At 43.7% G+C, this 24,474-nt stretch overlaps 1 protein-coding gene across 1 annotated transcript in view; it reads right to left on the bottom strand.

Annotated features, from left to right (window-relative positions):
* LOC139372790 (FH1/FH2 domain-containing protein 3-like) overlaps window positions 1–9,614 on the bottom strand; it is a gene marked incomplete at its 3' end in the record, with an annotated part of 90,892 nt that extends 81,278 nt beyond the window's left edge. Inside the window, 1 exon segment of the mRNA XM_071112593.1 lies at window positions 9,124–9,614. Within this exon segment, the coding sequence (XP_070968694.1) occupies window positions 9,124–9,288 (165 nt within the window).
* Window positions 9,615–24,474: the final 14,860 nt, after the last annotated feature.

Raw genomic sequence — 24,474 nt, 5'->3', positions numbered from 1 at the left:
TGCCCTAAACATCAACAGGCTACAGAGAAACTCATGGCCCTAAACATCAACAGGCTACAGAGAAACTCCTGGCCCTAAACATCGACAGGCTTCAGAGAAACTCCTGGCCCTAAACATCAACAGTCTTCAGAGAAACTCCTGGCCCTAAACATCGACAGGCTTCAGAGAAACTCCTGGCCCTAAACATCGACAAGCCACAGAGAAACTCCTGGCCCTAAACATCGACAAGCTACAGAGAAACTCCTGGCCCTAAACATCAACAGTCTTCAGAGAAACTCCTGGCCCTAAACATCGACAGTCTTCAGAGAAACTCCTGGCCCTAAACACAAGACATCATACTCTCCAGGTAATTACAGATTAAGCAGGAACCGAAACCGAAACAAGACCTCAACCTCTCCTCATCATGAGAATCCCCAGCCCCAGTCAGTGTGAAGAAAGCCGTACTGCCTAACAAATTGTACGTCTGGTATACTTAACACTTGTTTAATCTATTTCTCCTTCCAGTGAAAAGAGAGAGAGAGGGAGGGAGAGAGGGGGAGGGAGAGAGAGGGAGGCAGAGAGAGGGAGGGAGGGAGGGAGGGAGGGAGGGAGGGAGGGAGGGAGGGAGGGAGGGAGGGAGGGAGGGAGGGAGGGAGGGAGGGAGGGAGTAATTACTTCCACGTTAAAACAACAACATCACCACACCGGGTTGATAACATTAACAACACATTAAGTAACATAGCATTTAGGTTGTGTGCGTTAGTCTATGTGTGCGTGCGTATGCATGTGCGTTAATGTGTGTGTGTGTGTGTGTGTGTGTGTGTGCGTGCGTGCGTGCGTGCGTGCGTGCGTATGTGTGTGTGTGTGTGTGTGTGTGTGTGTGTGTTTTTGGACAACGTTTTTCCATGTCTATGGGAACCACAGAGGAAGAGGGTGTGTTCTGTAACACTAATGCTGTTTTAATGGAGAAGGTTTTGTTAATGAAAAAAAGACAACTGTTTATTCTCGGTGGTGTAGGGGAGGACAGCTTGACTCCTTTCATGTCTAGTTGTTAATATGTTTATTCTCGTGGTGTTGGGAGGACAGCTTGACTCCTTTCATGTCTAGTTGTTAATATGTTTATTCTCGGTGGTGTTGGGAGGACAACTTGACTCCTTTCATGTCTAGTTGTTAATATGTTTATTCTCGGTGGTGTTGGGGAGGACAGCTTGACTCCTTTCATGTCTAGTTGTTAATATGTTTATTCTCGGTGGTGTTGGGAGGACAACTTGACTCCTTTCATGTCTAGTTGTTAATATGTTTATTCTCGGTGGTGTTGGGGAGGACCGCTTGACTCCTTTCATGTCTAGCTGTTAATATGTTTATTCTCGGTGGTGTTGGGGAGGACAGCTTGACTTCTTTCATGTCTAGTTGTTAATATGTTTATTCATGGTGGTGTTGGGGAGGACAACTTGATTCCTTTCATGTCTAGTTGTTAATAGGCAGTTTTGGTTCATTGTGAGATGGGAAGAACCATCTACACTTACCGTCTGTTCCCTCATGAATCGATGAGCACAGTATGAGTTAGTGGCAAGTTGAGTTAATTGTGAGAAGAGACTAGAAGAAGCACAATGTGAAGACTATCCATGTACGCCTTATAGTCTGTTCACTCATGAAATATATGAGTCCAGAGTCCCTGGGTGGTGCATTGAAAAGGTCATGTTGCAGCTGATTATAGATCTGATGCTGAGAGCCACTAATATGGTAGGACTAGAGTTTACTGTTCGTTAGAGCCTGAGACTTCCTATTAGCTGTCATATTAGTCACTATACTATGTCTACTGTAGCTACTTCACAGCTGTCCTATTGGTCACTATAATATGTCTACTGTAGCTACTTCACAGCTGTCCTATTGGTCACTATAATATGTCTACTGTAGCTACTTCACAGCTGTCCTATTGGTCACTATAATATGTCTACTGTAGCTACATCACAGCTGTCCTATTGGTCACTATAATATGTCTACTGTAGCTACTTCACAGCTGTCCTATTGGTCACTATAATATGTCTACTGTAGCTACTTCACAGCTGTCCTATTAGGTCACTATAATATGTCTACTGTAGCTACTTCACAGCTGTCCTATTGGTCACTATAATATGTCTACTGTAGCTTGTGTCTGTTTAGTGACTTTGCCTGCTTAGTTAATTGAACAGAGTCGTAATGTAAAAGTGTAGTCCAGAATGGAAACCTTTCAAATGCTTCTACACACAGGAGAGGACAAGGAGTCTTCAAATGCTTCTACACACAGGAGAGGACAAGGAGTCTTCAAATGCTTCTACACACAGGAGAGGACAAGGAGTCAACAAGCTTTAAGCTACTCGTATACCTCTCGGCTTCCCTGCTGCCCTGCCTGTCTGTCTGCCTACCTGTCTGTCTGCCCTGCCTGTCTGTCTGTCTGTCTGTCTGTCTGTCTGTCTGTCTGTCTGTCTGTCTGTCTGTCTGTCTGTCTGTCTGTCTGTCTGTCTGTCTGCCTGCCTGCCTGTCTGTCTGCCTGTCTGTCTGTCTGTCTGTCTGTCTGTCTGTCTGTCTGCCCTGCCTGTCTGTCTGCCTGCCTGCCTGCCTGCCTGCCTGTCTGTCTGCCCTGCCTGTCTGTCTGCCCTGCCTGTCTGTCTGTCTGTCTGTCTGTCTGTCTGTCTGTCTGCCTGCCTGTCCGTCTGCCTGCCTGTCTGTCTGCCTGTCTGTCTGTCTGTCTGCCTTTCTGTCTGTCTGCCTGCCTGTCTGCCTGTCTGCCTGCCTGCCTGTCTGTCTGCCTGTCTGCCTGCCTGTCTGCCTGCCTGTCTGTCTGTCTGCCTGTCTGTCTGGAGGACAAAGGGATTAGATTTGTGTTTCAGAGTTAGTAGAGTTGTACGTATAACGTTGTCTTTGATTTGATTCCAGATTTACCTGCTAAAAAAAAACACTCACACAAATGTAAACACGTGACCATGTGGACACAGACCTAAACGCACACCAAAAAAAAAGACAGAGCAAGACACAAACGAACGTGGAATGCACACGTACACACACACACACACTTTCAGACCATTCTGTGGGTTAGATTTGAGTTTACTCTGTCACAGTGGATGCTAGTGAGTAGTGTTTCGTCTGAGACTCCAACAGAACCGGGTGAGACGGAGGAAGAAGTGATCATCAGGCAGTAAAAACCACAGAGAGCCAAAGTATTGTGAGGCTCCAGCCCTAACCCACAGGCATTCTGGGACACTAGGCTATATTTTACATGTTACAGATCTCAGCGCAACAGCCAATCAGAAAGCACGGCCATCAGTCTCATAATGATATGTTAGGAGGAGGACAAACAGAGAGAGAGAGGGGGAGAGAAAGAAAGAGAGAGAGAGAGAGCGAGAGAGAGAGAGAGTCGGGAGAGAGAGAGAGAGAGAGAGAGAGAGAGAGAGAGAGAGAGAGAGAGAGAGGGAGAGAGAGAGAAAATATCCCTGTGATCCATGGGATCCCTACAAAACCAGACAGATGTTGCTATGAAACCAATATTACAGTAATATGACAGTTTATAACCTGATGTGATGGTTCCTAACCAGACAGTATATAACCTGATGTGATGGTTCCTAACCAGACAGTTTATAACCTGATGTGATGGTTCCTAACCACAGTTTATAACCTGATGTGATGGTTCCTAACCAGACAGTTTATAACCTGATGTGATGGTTCCTAACCAGACAGGTTATAACAAGATGTGATGGTCCCTAACCACAGTTTATAACCTGATGTGATGGTTCCTAACCAGACAGTTTATAACCTGATGTGATGGTTCCTAACCAGACAGTTTACAACCTGATGTGATGGTTCCTAACCACATTTTATAACCTGATGTGATGGTTCCTAACCAGACAGTTTATAACCTGATGTGATGTTCCCTAAACAGAGAGTTTATAACCTGATGTGATGGTTCATAACCAGACAGTTTATAACCTGATGTGATGGTTCCTAACCAGACAGTTGATAACCTGATGTGATGGTTCCTACCCAAACAGTTTATAACCTGATGTGATGGTTCCTATCCAGACAGTTCATACCTGATGTGATGGTCCCTAACCAGACAGTAGATAACCTGATGTGATGGTCCCTAACAACAGTTTATAACCTGATGTGATGGTTCCTAACCAGACAGGTTATAACCTAATGTGATGGTTCCTAACCACAGTTTATAACCTGATGTGATGGTTCCTAACCAGACAGTTTATAACCTGATGTGGTGGTTCCTAACCAGACAGTTTATAACCTGATGTGATGGTCCCTAGCCATAGTTTATAACCTGATGTGATGGTTCCCAACCAGACAGTTTATAACCTGATGTGATGGTTCCTAACCAGACAGTTTATAACCTGATGTGATGGTTCCTAACCACAGTTTATAACCTGATGTGATGGTTCCTAACCAGACAGTTTATAACCTGATGTGATGGTTCCTAACCAGACAGGTTGTAACAAGATGTGATGGTCCCTAACCACAGTTTATAACCTGATGTGATGGTTCCTAACCACAGTTTATAACCTGATGTGATGGTTCCTAACCAGACAGTTTATAACCTGATGTGATGGTTCCTAACCAGACAGTTTATAAACTGATGTGATGGTCCCTAGCAATAGTTTATAACCTGATATGATGATTCCTAACCAGACAGTTTATAACCTGATGTGATGGTTCCTAACCAGACAGTTTATAACCTGATGTGATGGTTCCTAACCAGACAGTTTATAACCTGATGTGATGGTTCCTAACCAGACAGTTTATAACCTGATGTGATGGTCCCTAGCAATAGTTTATAACCTGATGTGATGATTCCTAACCAGACAGTTTATAACCTGATGTGATGGTTCCTAACCAGACAGATTATAACATGATGTGATGGTCCCTAACCACAGTTTATAACCTGATGTGATGGTTCCTAACTAGACAGTTTATACCCTGATGTGATGGTTCCTAACCAGACAGTTTATAACCTGATGTGACGGTCCTAGCCATAGTTTATAACCTGATGTGATGGTTCCTAACCAGACAGTTTATAACCTGATGTGATGGTCCCTAACCAGACAGTTTATAACCTGTTGTGATGTTCCCTAAACAGAGAGTTTATAACCTGATGTGATGGTTCATAACCAGACAGTTTATAACCTGATGTGATGGTTCCTAACCAGACAGTTGATAACCTGATGTGATGGTTCCTAACCAGACAGTTTATAACCTGATGTGATGGTTCCTAACCACAGTTTATAACCTGATGTGATGGTTCCTAACCAGACAGTTTATAACCTGATGTGATGGTTCCTAACCAGACAGGTTGTAACAAGATGTGATGGTCCCTAACCACAGTTTATAACCTGATGTGATGGTTCCTAACCACAGTTTATAACCTGATGTGATGGTTCCTAACCAGACAGTTGATAACCTGATGTGATGGTTCCTAACCAGACAGTTTATAACCTGATGTGATGGTTCCTAACCACAGTTTATAACCTGATGTGATGGTTCCTAACCAGACAGTTTATAACCTGATGTGATGGTTCCTAACCAGACAGGTTGTAACAAGATGTGATGGTCCCTAACCACAGTTTATAACCTGATGTGATGGTTCCTAACCACAGTTTATAACCTGATGTGATGGTTCCTAACCAGACAGTTTATAACCTGATGTGATGTTTCCTAACCAGACAGTTTATAAACTGATGTGATGGTCCCTAGCAATAGTTTATAACCTGATATGATGATTCCTAACCAGACAGTTTATAACCTGATGTGATGGTTCCTAACCAGACAGTTTATAACCTGATGTGATGGTTCCTAACCAGACAGTTTATAACCTGATGTGATGGTTCCTAACCAAACAGTTTATAACCTGATGTGATGGTCCCTAGCAATAGTTTATAACCTGATGTGATGATTCCTAACCAGACAGTTTATAACCTGATGTGATGGTTCCTAACCAGACAGATTATAACATGATGTGATGGTCCCTAACCACAGTTTATAACCTGATGTGATGGTTCCTAACTAGACAGTTTATACCCTGATGTGATGGTTCCTAACCAGACAGTTTATAACCTGATGTGACGGTCCTAGCCATAGTTTATAACCTGATGTGATGGTTCCTAACCAGACAGTTTATAACCTGATGTGATGGTCCCTAACCAGACAGTTTATAACCTGTTGTGATGTTCCCTAAACAGAGAGTTTATAACCTGATGTGATGGTTCATAACCAGACAGTTTATAACCTGATGTGATGGTTCCTAACCAGACAGTTGATAACCTGATGTGATGGTTCCTAACCAGACAGTTTATGACCTGATGTGATGGTTCCTAACCAGACAGTTGATAACCTGATGTGATGGTTCCTATCCAGACAGTTGATACCTGATGTGATGGCTGCTAACCAGACAGTTTATAATCTGATGTGATGGTCCCTAACCATAGTTTATAACCTGATGTGATGGCCCCTAACCAGACAGTTTATAAGCTGATGTGATGGTTCCTAACCAGACAGTTTATAACCTGATGTGATAGTTCCTAACCAGACAGTTCATAACCTGATGTGATGGTCCCTAACCAGACAGTTTATAAACTGATGTGATTGTTCTTAACCACAGTTTATAACTTGATGTGATGGTTTCTAACCAAACAGTTTATAACCTGATGTGATGGTTCCTAACCAGACCAGAACCATCACATCAGGTTATAAACTGTGGCTAGGGAAAATCACATCAGGTTATAAACTGTCTGGTTAGGGACCATCACATCAGGTTATAAACTGTCTGGTTAGGAACCATCACATCAGGTTATAAACTCTGGTTAGGAACCATCACATCAGGTTATAAACTGTCTGGTTAGGAACCATCACATCAGGTTATAAACTGTGGCTAGGGACCATCACATCAGGTTATAAACTGTCCTGTTAGGGACCATCACCTGATAGGGTAGTAGTGTACTACTTTAGACTAGGGTCTATAGGGTAGTAGTGCACTAATTTAGACCAGGGTCTATAGGGTAGTGTTGCACTACTTTAGACCAAGGTCTCTAGGGTAGTTATGCACTACTTTAGACCAGGGCCTATAGGGTAGTAGTGCATTACTTTAGACCAGGGTCTATAGGGTAGTAGTGCACTACTTTAGACCAGGGTCTATAGGGTAGTAGTGCACTACTTTAGACCAGGGTCTATAGGGTAGTAGGGCACTACTTTAGACCAGGGTCTATAGGGTAGTAGTGCACTACTTTAGAGCAGGGTCTATAGGGTAGTAGTGCACTACTTTAGACCAGGGTCTATAGGGTAGTAGTTCACTACTTTAGACCAGGGTCTATAGGGTAGTAGTGCACTACTTTAGAGCAGGGTCTATAGGGTAGTAGTGCACTACTTTAGACCAGGGTCTATAGGGTAGTAGTGCACTACTTTAGACCAGGGTCTATAGGGTAGTAGTGCACTACTTTAGACCAGGGTCTATAGGGTAGTAGTGCACTACTTTAGACCAGGATCTATGGGGTTGTAGTTCACTACTTTAGACCAGGGTCTATAGGGTAGTAGTGCACTACTTTAGACCAGGGTCTATAGGGTTGTAGTTCACTACTTTAGACCAGGTTCTATAGGGTAGTAGTGCACTACTTTAGACCAGGGTCTATAGGGTAGTAGTGCACTACTTTAGACCAGGGTCTATAGGGTAGTAGTGCACTACTTTAGACCAGGGTCTATAGGGTAGTAGTGCACTACTTTAGACCAGGATCTATGGGGTTGTAGTTCACTACTTTAGACCAGGGTCTATAGGGTAGTAGTGCACTACTTTAGACCAGGGTCTATAGGGTTGTAGTTCACTACTTTAGACCAGGTTCTATAGGGTAGTAGTGCACTACTTTAGACCAGGGTCTATAGGGTTGTAGTTCACTACTTTAGACCAGGGTCTATAGGGTAGTAGTGCACTACTTTAGACCAGGGTCTATAGGGTAGTAGTGCACTACTTTAGACCAGGTTCTATGGAACTCTACACTCTCAGAACAAAAGGGTTCCAAAAAGGGGGTTCTTCAGTTGTCCCCTAAGAGAACCTTTTTGGTTCCTGGTAGACCCTCTGTGGAAAGGGTTCTACATGGAACTGACAAGGGTTCTAATCTGGAACTCAAAATAGTTATTCCAAAACGGGTTCTCCTATGTAAACAGCTGAAGAACACGTTTAGGTTCTAGATAGCACTTCTAAGAGCGTGTGACTTGCTGTTCAACATGGATTCCTACGACTTGAAGCCCGATTCTTAATAACTCAATTAAAAACGCTACAAACACAAACAACAAGGCGATGCATACTCCATGTGCAGGCTGCAGTAGGTCATCAGGATGTCATACTCTCAGGGACATCTGACATTTGTTTTGTGGCTGTTAAAGATGGCCTCACTGCGGAATTACTTCTGGTCTGGAAAACCACTCTGATGTATTGGACATGTGTGGTGTGATATGTCCCTCTCTCTCCCTGTGTGTGTGTGTGTGTTTCACACGCACTGAGACACAAACACACAGACACACACACACACACACACACACACAACATTCTAGCAAAGGTTTGCATAATCTCAAACACCTATATGAGTGCTTTAGATACCGACTCCACATCACTCTTCCCGTGACCCTCAATGTTTTTTTGTATGTTTTAATGAATGGTTCGGAGCGCGCGTTCATCCGGTTATATCGGGCTGGCTGAACGAAACTAAAGCCTCGCGCCCACCTGTCGCTGTGACACACGAATAGAAAACCCCCCCCGGCGACTAGTCATGCAGGAATACGATAAACCACTGTCTGCAGCTAAATATGCTGCGGTGGTGATATACGTGGAGAAAAAAGCCGAGAGAGAGAGAGAGAGAGAGACAAATATAGACAAACAAAAACTGTTGAGTGTCTTTGACATCGGTGTTATACCACATATGCTTGCGGCCACGCAATTATCCTTGCCTGTCTGCAAAATCAAACCGCGTTCGCGGATTGATGTTTAAAAAAAAATAGCCCACCAGGTAAAGTTTGTGACTGACACGACATTGCCAAGTTTATATATGAACAAACAAAAAGAACATTGACATGCATTAATCCAGAATAAAATAGGCGTGGCAAAATTAAAACATTGCAAACCTTATGCGGGGCTCTAAGTAGCCGGTGGACTCCTGCTATCTGATTGATAAGAGGGATATCTTCTCGGAACGTGTAGTGCGGTGGTCGGGTCGGCTCCGGGAAATTGGTGCTGTTGAATGGATCGGTATCGTCTAAGAACTGTACCCTGCAGACAAACGTAGCCATGATATATCCATCCAAGAGGCTCCTCCGATGAGGGGGAAACTAACCGAGGTTAATGATTAGACCCGTCGCCTAGCAAGGAGCACTGTCTCTCCTGCTGCCTGTAACAACAAACAAAAAAACAGCAGGTTGCCAAGTTTGATCAGCTCTCTGGTTGGGTGGGCTACTATAATCAGACTTCGTGTGGGTGACTTCTCGTGAAGTCTGGTTGGACCGGTATAAGAAACTGTTTTGGTTCGCTGGTTGGTTAGTGCGGTCTATAGGGAGAACCGATTTGTCCTGTTACTCTGCCCTGTGACGGTGTCACTGTGGAGTCGCTACTGGCTCACAGCAGGTGGCCAATGACAGGAGAGGCTGGCAAGGTGCTGGAGAGAGAGAGAGAGACAACCAGCGAATAACAAACACCATTGTAAATACAACCTATATTTATGTTTATTTTTTTCCCATTTTGGACTTTAACTATTTGCACATCGTTACAACACTGTATATAGACATAATATGAGATGTGAAATGTCTTTATTCTTTTGGAACTTTTGTGAGTGTAATGTTCTCTGTTCATTTTGTATTGTTTATTTCACTTTTGTTTATTATCTATTTCACTTGCTTTGGCAATGAAAACACATGTAAAGCCCCTTATATTGTAATTTAATTGAGAGCGAAGGATAGTGAATTAAATTGAGAGAGAGCTTAGTCTGTATGGGTCAGCCGATGTGTCGTCTAGAGGGAGAATAAGTCCATCCCCCTGCGACCCCCCCCCCCCCCTCTCCTCTTCTCCCCTCGACATTAGCGCAACAGTGAGGACTACGTCTGATTTCAAAGCAAATTGCGACCTCTTCTGGTATACTGTTGATCATGCACCAGAACCGAAGAAGTGCACTGCTCTAAACCAATCTAACAAACAATGACGTAGTCTATTTACGTTGAAGCCAAGGCCCTTCAAAGGAAGGTGCTTACAGTTTTCAAGAAGTGTGAGAAGTATGTTAACTAAGTAGTGAAAATATATTAAACCTGGGCTCAGGGGTATCCAGGATGGTGCTGCAGAGATGGATAGCTGCCATCTTATCTCATCCCACAATTCTGTGTGGGTTTTTTTTACGCTGATCTCAACTTTTGTTGCACATAATATTGCCACCATCATTTCGTACGACCGAAAAACAGCTTCTGGACATCAGAACAACGACCACTAACCTCGAATTGGATGAAGATTTCTACTTCAAGTAGTCGGCAGCTGTAAATGTACTGCTCATCCCGCACCAGGAACCCGTTTGCATATGTACTGCTCATCCCGCACCAGGAACCCGTTTGCATATGTACTGCTCATCCCGCACCAGGAACCCGTTTGCATATGTACTGCTCATCCCGCACCAGGAACCCGGTTGTATATGTACTGCTCATCCCGCACCAGGAACCCGTTTGCATAAAACATCTTAAGTTAAAGTTTCCTTTAACTTTAAGTCAGTTGCACAAAAAAAAACATTTTAAGGCAAATTTCCTCCTTAAATTAAATTAAATATTCACGTCCCTTAACTGCATCATTCAGTATGGATATCAATGTAAACAGTATGGATATCAATGTAAACAGGATGGATATCAATGTAAACAGCATGGATATCAATGTAAACAGCATGGATATCAATGTAAACAGCATTCATAATGGATATCAATGTAAACATCATGGATATCAATGTAAACAGCATTCAGTATGGATATCAATGTAAACAGTATGAATATCAATGTAAACAGCATTCAGTATGGATATCAATGTAAACAGCATGGATATCAATGTAAACAGCATGGATATCAATGTAAACAGCATTCAGTATGGATATCAATGTAAACAGCATGGATATCAATGTAAACAGTATGGATATCAATGTAAACAGTATGGATATCAATGTAAACAGCATGGATATCAATGTAAACAGCATTCATAATGGATATCAATGTAAACAGCATGGATATCAATGTAAACAGCATTCATAATGGATATCAATGTAAACAGCATTCAGTATGGATATCAATGTAAACAGTATGGATATCAATGTAAACAGTATGGATATCAATGTAAACAGTATGGATATCAATGTAAACAGCATGGATATCAATGTAAACAGCATTCAGTATGGATATCAATGTAAACAGTATGGATATCAATGTAAACAGCATGGATATCAATGTAAACAGTATGGATATCAATGTAAACAGTATGGATATCAATGTAAACAGCATGGATATCAATGTAAACAGCATTCATAATGGATATCAATGTAAACAGCATGGATATCAATGTAAACAGCATGGATATCAATGTAAACAGCATTCATAATGGATATCAATGTAAACAGCATTCAGTATGGATATCAATGTAAACAGTATGGATATCAATGTAAACAGTATGGATATCAATGTAAACAGTATGGATATCAATGTAAACAGTATGGATATCAATGTAAACAGTATGGATATCAATGTAAACAGCATTCAGTATGGATATCAATGTAAACAGCATTCAGTATGGATATCAATATAAACAGCATTCAGTATAGATATCAATGTAAACAGCATGGATATCAATGTAAATAGTATGGATATCAATGTAAACAGTATGAATATCAATGTAAACAGCATGACTATCAATGTAAACAGCATTCAGTATGGATATCAATGTAAACAGCATTCAGTATGGATATCAATGTAAACAGCATTCAGAATGGATATCAATGTAAACAACATGGATATCAATGTAAACAGCATTCAGTGTGGATATCAATGCAAACAGCATTCAGAATGGATATCAATGTAAACAACATGGATATCAATGTAAACAGCATTCAGTGTGGATATCAATGCAAACAGCATTCAGAATGGATATCAATGTAAACAACATGGATATCAATGTAAACAGCATTCAGTGTGGATATCAATGTAAACAGCATTCAGTATGGATATCAATGCAAACAGCATTCAGAATGGATATCAATGTAAACAGCATGACTATCAATGTAAACAGCATTCAGTATGGATATCAATGTAAACAGCATTCAGTATGGATATCAATATAAACAGCATTCAGTATAGATATCAATGTAAACAGCATTCAGTATGGTTCCGTTTAGACCACTGGCAAGGTACGATACCAGGTGTCTTCGGGTTCCACTCAGATAGGATTCTAGACCTAATTCAAAGTGTTTTCAACAATATCAAATTAAAGTTTATTTAAAGTGCATTTAGCAACACACATTACATTACAACAACACACATTACATTACAACAACACACATTACAACAACACACATTACATTACAACAACACACATTACATTACAACAACACACATTACAACAACACACATTACATTACAACAACACACATTACATTAAAACAACACACATTACAACAACACACATTACAACAACACACATTACAACAACACACATTACATTACAACAACACACATTACATTAAAACAACACACATTACAACAACACACATTACAACAACACACATTACAACAACACACATTACATTACAACAACACACATTACATTACAACAACACACATTACAACAACACACATTACATTACAACAACACACATTACATTAAAACAACACACATTACAACAACACACATTACAACAACACACATTACAACAACACACATTACATTAAAACAACACACATTAAAACAACACACATTAAAACAACACACATTACATTACAACAACACACATTACAACAACACACATTACATTAAAACAACACACATTAAAACAACACACATTAAAACAACACACATTAAAACAACACACATTAAAACAACACACATTACAACAACACACATTACAACAACACACATTACAACAACACACATTACAACAACACACATTACAACAACACACATTACAACAAAACAACACACATTAAAACAACACACATTAAAACAACACACATTACATTAAAACAACACACATTAAAACAACACACATTAAAACAACACACATTACATTACAACAACACACATTAAAACAACACACATTACATTAAAACAACACACATTACATTACAACAACACACATTACATTACAACAACACACATTACAACAACACACATTACATTACAACAACACACATTACAACAACACACATTACATTACAACAACACACATTACAACAACACACATTACATTAAAACAACACACATTACATTACAACAACACACATTACAACAACACACATTACATTACAACAACACACATTACATTAAAACAACACACATTAAAACAACACACATTACATTACAACAACACACATTAAAACAACACACATTACATTACAACAACACACATTAAAACAACACACATTACATTACAACAACACACATTACAACAACACACATTACATTACAACAACACACATTACATTAAAACAACACACATTAAAACAACACACATTACATTACAACAACACACATTACAACAACACACATTACATTACAACAACACACATTACAACAACACACATTACATTAAAACAACACACATTAAAACAACACACATTACAACAACACACAATACATTAAAACAACACACATTACAACAACACACAATACATTAAAACAACACACATTACAACAACACACAATACATTACAACAACACACAATACATTACAACAACACACAATACATTACAACAACACACAATACATTACAACAACACACAATACATTACAACAACACACATTACATTACAACAACACACATTACATTAAAACAACACACATTAAAACAACACACATTACATTACAACAACACACATTACAACAACACACATTACAACAACACACATTACAACAACACACATTACATTAAAACAACACACATTACAACAACACACATTACAACAACACACATTAAAACAACACACATTACAACAACACACATTACAACAACACACATTACATTAAAACAACACACATTACAACAACACACATTACATTACAACAACACACATTACAACAACACACATTACATTACAACAACACACATTAAAACAACACACATTAAAACAACACACATTACAACAACACACATTACATTAAAACAACACACATTAAAACAACACACATTACAACAACACACATTACAACAACACACATTACATTAAAACAACAATACAAGAACATAGAAAGCAACAAAAGCCCGGATTAAAAGGTAGGCTTTTAAAAGTGATTTAAAATCCTTCATGGTGTCTGCCCCCTTTTGACAGGACAAGCTGTTCCACAACGAAGGAGCCATAGACCAACACCAGCATAGACCAACACCATAGACCAACACCACCATAGACCAACACCATGGACCAACACCACCATGGACCAACACCACCATAGACCAACACCATGGACCAACACCACCATGGACCAACACCATGAACCAACACCACCATAGACCAACACCACCATGGACCAACACCAGCATAGACCAACACCATAGACCAACACCACCATAGACCAACACCATAGACCAACACCAGCATAGACCAACACCATAGACCAACACCACCATAGACCAACACCATGGACCAACACCACCATGGACCAACACCAGCATAGACCAACACCATGGACCAACACCACCATGGACCAACACCACCATGGACAAACACTACCATGGACCAACACCACCATGGACCAACACCACCATGGACAAACACTACCATGGACCAACACCACCATGGACCAACACCATGGACCAACACCACCATGGACCAACAACACCATGGACCAACAACATGAACCAACACCACCGTGGACCAACAACACCATGGACCAACACCACCATGGCCCAACAACACCATGGACCAACCACATGGACCAACATCATGGACTAACAACACCATGGACCAACACCACCATGGACCAACACCACCATGGACCAACACCACCATAGACCAACACCATGGACCAACACCACCATGGACCAACACCACCATGGACCAACACCACCATGGACCAACACCACCATAGACCAACACCATGGACCAACACCACCATGGACCAACACCACCATGGACCAACACCACCATGGACCAACACCACCATAGACCAACACCACCATAGACCAACACCATGGACCAACACCACCATGGACCAACACCACCATGGACCAACACCACCATGGACCAACACCATAGACCAACACCATGGACCAACACCACCATGGACCAACACCACCATGGACCAACACCACCATAGACCAACACCACCATAGACCAACACCATGGACCAACACCACCATGGACCAACACCACCATGGACCAACACCACCATGGACCAACATCACCATGGACCAACACTACCATGGACCAACATCACCATGGACCAACACCACCGTGGACCAACACCACCATGGACCACCACCATGGACCAACACCACCATGGACCAACACCACCGTGGACCAACAACACCATGGACCAACACCACCATGGACAAACACCATGGACTAACACCACCATGGACCAACACCACCATGGCCCAACAACACCATGGACCAACCACATGGACCAACATCATGGATCAACACCACCATGGACCAACAACACCATGGACCAACACCACCATGGACCAACAACACCATGGACTAACAACACCATTGACCAACACCACCATGGACTAACAACACCATGGACCAACACCACCATGGACCAACAACACCATGGACCAACACCACCATGGACCAACAACACCATGGACTAACAACACCATTGACCAACACCACCATGGACTAACAACACCATGGACCAACACCACCATGGACTAACAACATCATGGACCAACACCATGGATTAACACCACCATGGACTAACACCATGGACCAACAACATGGCCCAGCACCATGGCCCAATACCATGGCCCAACACCACCATGGACTAACAGTGGCCCTCCAGCGGGTGGTGAAGATGGACCAGTACATCACTGGGACCGTGGCCCTCCAGAGGGTGGTGGAGACAGCCCAGTACATCACTGGGACCGTGGCCCTCCAGTGGGTGGTGAAGACGGACCAGTACATCACTGGGACCGTGGCCCTCCAGAGGGTGGTGAAGACGGACCAGTACATCACTGGGACCGTGGCCCTCCAGAGGGTGGTGGAGACAGCCCAGTACATCACTGGGACCGTGGCCCTCCAGTGGGTGGTGAAGACGGACCAGTACATCACTGGGACCGTGGCTCTCCAGAGGTTGGTGGAGATGGCCCCCCAGCCACGAGCTGTTCTCTCCCTTACTGTCGTGCAAACCGTATAGGAGCATGAGGTCGGATACCAACAGGCTCAGAGACAGTTTCTATCTACAAGCCATCAGACTGCTGAACACTTGAACTGAACACCTGCTCTGATTCTCTGCACCTTAGCGCTCATGCACACACACACACACACACACACACACACACACACACACACACACACACACACACACACACACACACACACACACACAATAACCAAAAAGTTGCTGGATCGAATCCCTGAGCTGACGAGGTAAAGATCTGTCATTCTGCCCCTGAACAAGGCAGGTAACCCACTGTTCCCTGGTAGACTGTTATTGTAGATAAGAATTTGTTCTTAACTGACATGCTGAGTTAAATAAAAGGTTACATTTGAAAGCTTTTTAGGCCAGGACTAGGTGTTCTGTGTCTGGGAAACCGGCACTGAATGGATGGACAGAACTTTCTCAAAACAACGATCATTTTGTTGTTCTGTTTTGCCTGTCTTGATATTCCACACTGTACATTGCTACCAAATCCCAGTACGTAGTGGCCTTGGCGTTATGGGTATCATTGTAGTTATGGGTACTGTTGTTTTGTATTTTCAAGATTCTTGGATAAATAGTTAAACATGAAAACAGTTCGTACTCGACCTACCTCCATCTCATCCTTACAGGCTCTGTGTATTATCCCATACAGAAACATCTGGGCCCTGCTGAATGCTTTCAACCTTCCTCATCTTCTTCTTCAACAGGTTTAATAAGGACATAGAGTTCATGATAGGTCAACAGGGGGCATAGGTCATAGGTCACAGGTCCAACATCTGCTGGCAGGTGACCTGGAGGTTCGTCAGCCCTTTTAAATCATCTTAGTCATCTTCTTTGTCATCAAAGTCAGCTCCAACGTCCTCTTCATCGCCTGGAATCCGAGGTTGGTAATGTTTCTCCTCTCCACTCAAAATCGGGGGCCACATTGATGAAGTCTCGGAGTACGAGCGCTGATCCAATATCAGTTTGACATTTTAGATTACAATGGACAGGAGAACACGGACAAGGGGCGGGGGGGGGGGGGGGGCTGATCCTAGATCTACACTCCTACTCTGGGACCCCCCCCCCTCCCCACAGAAGATAACCGATTGTATAACTGAACACTAGGTGGTGCTAGACTACGCCACCCTTTGAATTGAAACAGGTGCCTAAGGGAACTAACTGACTCCTTGTCACACATAGTCAGTACTTTATTCCCCAAGATATTAGTTGGAATAATTGATGGTATTTAGACAGCATTTATGTAGCACCATTCCGTTTGTCACAGCGCTGTGAGGGGGAAAACTTCCCTCATCCACTACCAACGTGTAGCACGCTCCTTCTCATGGACATCTCTGTTGTCTGCAGGCTGACTTCCCCACTCTGGAGCTGCTGGAGAATCCTGCTTGGATACATGCACCATCTCTTCTGCCAGAGCAGAGGTCAACACCGTCTCTTCTGCCAGAGCAGAGGTCAACACCGTATCTTCTGCCAGAGCAGAGGTCGACACCGTATCTTCTGCCAGAGGAGAGGTCAACACCGTCTCTTCTGCCAGAGCAGAGGTCGACACCGTATCTTCTGCCAGAGGAGAGGTCAACACCGTCTCTTCTGCCAGAGCAGAGGTCGACACCATCTCAGCCAAAGGAAATGCTGTAGAATACCACATGGCCAACATTACATGGGACAATATTACAAATATCCAAAAACGTTTGCCGTCAAATCCATTTTTTAATTCAGTCAATTCAGGAAGTAAAAGAATATCCACTGTTTATTACTGCACACACACACACCCCACCTCAGCCCTACACACACACCCCACCTCAGCCCTACACCCCACCTCGGCCCTACACCCCACCTCGGCCCTACGGCCCTACACCCCACCTCGGCCCTACACCCCACCTCGGCCCTACACCCCACCTCAGCCCTACACACACACCCCACCTCAGCCCTACACCCCACCTCAGCCCTACACCCCACCTCAGCCCTACACACACACCCCACCTCAGCCCTACACCCCACCCCACCTCAGCCCTACACCCCACCTCAGCCCTACACCCCACCTCAGCCCTACACACACACCCCACCTCAGCCCTACACACACACCCCACCTCGGCCCTACACCCCACCTCGGCCCTACACCCCACCTCGGCCCTACACCCCACCTCAGCCCTACACACACACCCCACCTCAGCCCTACACCCCACCTCAGCCCTACACCCCACCTCAGCCCTACACACACACCCCACCTCAGCCCTACACCCCACCTCGGCCCTACACCCCACCTCGGCCCTACACCCCACCTCGGCGCTACACCCCACCTCGGCCCTACACCCCACCTCGGCCCTACACCCCACCTCGGCCCTCACCCCACCTCGGCCCAACACCCCACCTCAGCCCAACACCCCACCTCAGCCCAACACCCCACCTCAGCCCTACACCCCACTTCAGCCCTACACCCCACCTCGGCCCTACACCCCACCTCGGCCCAACACCCCACCTCAGCCCAACACCCCACCTCAGCCCAACACCCCACCTCAGCCCTACACCCCACTTCAGCCCTACACCCCACCTCGGCCCTACACCCCACCTCGGCCCTACACCCCACCTCGGCCCTACACCCCACCTCAGCCCTACACACACACCCCACCTCAGCCCTACACCCCACCTCAGCCCTACACCCCACCTCAGCCCTACACACACACCCCACCTCAGCCCTACACCCCACCCCACCTCAGCCCTACACCCCACCTCAGCCCTACACCCCACCTCAGCCCTACACACACACCCCACCTCAGCCCTACACACACACCCCACCTCGGCCCTACACCCCACCTCGGCCCTACACCCCACCTCGGCGCTACACCCCACCTCGGCCCTACACCCCACCTCGGCCCTACACCCCACCTCGGCCCTCACCCCACCTCGGCCCAACACCCCACCTCAGCCCAACACCCCACCTCAGCCCAACACCCCACCTCAGCCCAACACCCCTCCTCAGCCCTACACCCCACTTCAGCCCTACACCCCACCTCAGCCCTACACCCCACCTCAGCACTACACCCCACTTCGGCCCTACACCCCACCTCAGCCCACCACCCCTCCTCGGCCCTACACCCCACCTCGGCCTCACACACACACCCCACCTCAGCCCTACACCCCACCTCAGCCCTACACCCCACCTCAGCCCTACACACACGATAGCGATAATACGCTAAGGTCTTTCTGTTTATGGGAAGTGTTCAAAATTATAGGTCAGCCATACCAAATAGAACAGACAATCAGAGATGGCTTCGACATACTGTTCACCAATCAGAGATGGCTTCGACATACTGTTCACCAATCAGAGATGGCTTCGACATGCTGTTCACTAATCAGAGATGGCTTCGACATACTGTTCACCAATCAGAGATGGCTTCGACATGCTGTTCATCATTTAGAGATGGCTTCGACATGCTGTTCACCAATCAGATGGCTTCGACATACTGTTCACCAATCAGAGATGGCTTCGACATACTGTTCACCAATCAGAGATGGCTTCGACATACTGTTGACCAATCAGAGATGGCTTCGACATACTGTTCACCAATACTGACAGACTGCAGATATTAATTTGACCCATTTTGTGGCAGGAGGATTTGAAAGGATATTTAATATTTAGATTTGCCAGCAGGGGGCAGCTGGAAGCGGTGTTTGTAGTGTTTGTAGTGTTTGTAGGCGATACAGTAAGGTAGACTGCAGGTCTTCTGGGTGTGTCACGTCCTGACCTTAGTTCCTTTTTTTATGTCTCTATTTTAGGTTGGTCAGGGCGTGAGTTGGGGGGGGGGGGGGGAATTCTATGGGGTGGGCATTCTATGTTTTGTTCTATGTTTGTATTTCTATGTGTTTGGCCCGGTATTGTTCCCAATCCGAGGCAGCTGTCAATCGTTGACTCTGATTGAGAACCATACTAAGGCAGCCTGGTTTAGCCCTTGAGTGGTGGGTAGTTGTTTTCTGTTTAGTGTATGTCACCTTACAGAACTGTTTTGTTTCTTCCATTCGCTTTGTGAGTTCAGTCTAATAAATTAACATGGACACTTACCACGCTGCATATTGGTCCGATCCTTCCTACTACTACTCCTCCTCCTCCGACAAAGACAGCCGTTACAGGGTATCAGTGCAAGTAGTCTATGTAGGCAACGTGCTACAGCAAGTCTCCTGTGGATTGTTATGTGGATTATAATATATTTAATACATCTGTAGAGGGCAGATGTTATGTGGATTATAATTTTATATATATATATATTTTTGTTAAAGTTTAGTTTTTTACATCAATTGTTTTATTATATGTTGAAGGCAAGCGTGAAATCAGATGTTAATGGTCATATACACATGGTTAGCAGATGTTATTGGTCACATACACATGGTTAGCAGATGTTATTGGTCACATACACATGGTTATAGCAGATGTTATTGGTCACATACACATGGTTAGCAGATGTTATTGGTCACATACACATGGTTATAGCAGATGTTATTGGTCACATACACATGGTTAGCAGATGTTATTGGTCACATACACATGGTTAGCAGATGTTATTGGTCACATGGTTAGCAGATGTTATGGGTCACATGGTTAGCAGATGTTATTGGTCACATACACATGGTTAGCAGATGTTATTGGTCACATGGTTAGCAGATGTTATGGGTCACATGGTTAGCAGATGTTATTGGACACATACACATGGTTAGTAGATGTTAATGGTCACATACACATGGTTAGCAGATGTTATTGGTCACATACACATGGTTAGCAGATGTTATTGGTCACATACACATGGTTAGCAGATGTTATTGGTCACATACACATGGTTAGCAGATGTTATTGGTCACATACACATGGTTAGCAGATGTTATTGGTCACATACACATGGTTAGCAGATGTTATTGGTCACATACACATGGTTAGCAGATGTTATTGGTCACATACACATGGTTAGCAGATGTTATTGGTCACATACACATGGTTAGCAGATGTTATTGGTCACATGGTTAGCAGATGTTATGGGTACACATGGTTAGCAGATGTTATTGGTCACATACACAGGGTTAGCAGATGTTATTGGTCACATACACATGGTTAGCAGATGTTATTGGTCACATACACATGGTTAGCAGATGTTATTGGTCACATGGTTAGCAGATGTTATGGGTCACATGGTTAGCAGATGTTATTGGACACATACACATGGTTAGTTATTGGTCACATGTTAATGGTCACATACACATGGTTAGCAGATGTTATTGGTCACATACACATGGTTAGCAGATGTTATTGGTCACATACACATGGTTAGCAGATGTTATTGGTCACATACACATGGTTAGCAGATGTTATTGGTCACATACACATGGTTAGCAGATGTTATTGGTCACATACACATGGTTAGCAGATGTTATTGGTCACATACACATGGTTAGCAGATGTTATTGGTCACATACACATGGTTAGCAGATGTTATTGGTCACATACACATGGTTAGCAGATGTTATTGGTCACATACACATGGTTAGCAGATGTTATTGGTCACATACACATGGTTAGCAGATGTTATTGGTCACATACACATGGTTAGCAGATGTTATTGGTCACATACACATGGTTAGCAGATGGTATTGGTCACATACACATGGTTAGCAGATGTTATTGGTCACATACACAGGGTTAGCAGATGTTATTGGTCACATACACATGGTTAGCAGATGTTATTGGTCACATACACATGGTTAGCAGATGTTATTGGTCACATGGTTAGCAGATGTTATTGGTCACATGGTTAGCAGATGTTAATGGTCACATACACATGGTTAGCAGATGTTATTGGTCACATGGTTAGCAGATGTTATTGGTCACATACACATGGTTAGTAGATGTTAATGGTCACATACACATGGTTAGCAGATGTTATTGGTCACATGGTTAGCAGATGTTATTGATCACATACACATGGTTAGCAGATGTTATTGGTCACATACACATGGATTAGCAGATGTTATTGGTCACATGGTTAGCAGATGTTATTGATCACATGGTTAGCAGATGTTATTGGTCACATACACATGGTTAGCAGATGTTATTGGTCACATACACATGGTTAGCAGATGTTATTGGTCACATACACATGGTTAGCAGATGTTATTGGTCACATACACATGGTTAGCAGATGTTATTGGTCACATACACATGGTTAGCAGATGTTATTTGTCACATACACATGGTTAGCAGATGTTATTGGTCACATACACATGGTTAGCAGATGTTATTGGTCACATGGTTAGCAGATGTTATTGTTCACATACACATGGTTAGCAGATGTTAATGGTCACATACACATGGTTAGCAGATGTTAATGCGAGTGTAGCGAAAATGCTTGCGCTTCTAGTTCTGACCGTGCAGTAATATCTAACGAGTAATCTAACAATTTCACAACAACAACCTTATACACACAAGTGCATTAGGCTAAATACACTGAACAAAAATATTAAAAAGGTGACATTTAAAGTGGCCTCAAGTTTTTAAAGGAGCGTTTGGCTTCGTGAGGAATGTCCACCAGAGCTGTTGCCGGCTTAGTGACTGCAGGAATGTCCACCAGAGCTGTTGTCGGCTTAGTGACTGCAGGAATGTCCACCAGAGCTGTTGCCGGCTTAGTGACTGCAGGAATGTCCACCAGAGCTGTTGCCGGCTTAGTGACTGCAGGAATGTCCACCAGAGCTGTTGCCGGCTTAGTGACTGCAGGAATGTCCACCAGAGCTGTAGCCGGTGGAATTTGTTTATTTTTCTACCACAAGCTGCCGCCCAACGTCATTTTAGAGAATTTATTAGTACATCAAACCGGCCTCACAACCACAGATCACGTGTAAACACTCCTGCCCAGGACTTCCACATCTGTCTTCTTCACCTGTGAGATAGTCTGATACCAGCCACCCAGGACAGCTGATGAAACTGTAGAATTTGCACAACCGAAAAAATGTCTGCACAACTGTGTGCTCGTCGTCCTCACCAGGGTCTTGACCTGACTGCAATTCGGCATCGTAACCAACTTCAGTGGGCAAATGCTTGAATTTCGAAGGTCACTGGCCTCGCTGGAGAAGTGTGCTCTTCACTGATGAATCCCGGTTTCAACTGTACCGGGCAGATGGCAGACGGTGTGAATGGCGTTGTGTGGGCGAGTGGTTTGCTGACATCAGTGTTGTGAACAGAGTGTCTCATGGTGGCAGTGGGGTTATGGGATGGACAGGCATAAGCTACGGACAACGAATTGAAATGCATTTTATCTATGGCAATGTGAATGCACAGAGATACCTTGACGAGATCCTGAGGCCCATTGTCGTGCCATTCATCCACCACCATCACTTCATGTTTCAGCATGATAATGCACAGCCCCATGTCACAAAGATCTGTACACAATTCCTGGAAGCTGAAAATGTCCCAGTTCTTCAATGTCACCCATTGAGCTTGTTTGGGATGCTCTGGATTGACTCGTATGACAGCATGTTCCAGTACCCGACAATATCCAGAAACTCCATCAAGCCATTGAAGAGGAGTGGAACAACGTTCCACAGGCTACAATCAACAGCCTGATCAACTCTATGTGAAGGAGATCTGTCACACTGCATGAGGAAAATGGTGGTCACACCAGATACTGACTGGTTTTCTGATCCACTCCTCTACCTTTTGTTTTAAGGTATCTGTGACCAATAGATGCATATCTGTAATCCCAGTCATATAAAATCCATAGACTAGGACAGCAGAATTATTTCCTTATAGGAACTGTAACTCGGTAAAAATTATTTTATTTACATGTTAATATTGTCGCTGTCGGATGATAACCTAATCAAATTTGATGGGAACCAATGAGTAGGCAATTAT

Source organism: Oncorhynchus clarkii, chromosome 18, assembly GCF_045791955.1.
Source record: "Oncorhynchus clarkii lewisi isolate Uvic-CL-2024 chromosome 18, UVic_Ocla_1.0, whole genome shotgun sequence".
In the NCBI taxonomy this organism is placed as follows: domain Eukaryota; kingdom Metazoa; phylum Chordata; class Actinopteri; order Salmoniformes; family Salmonidae; genus Oncorhynchus; species Oncorhynchus clarkii.
This window is presented reverse-complemented; position numbering and strand designations above follow the sequence as displayed.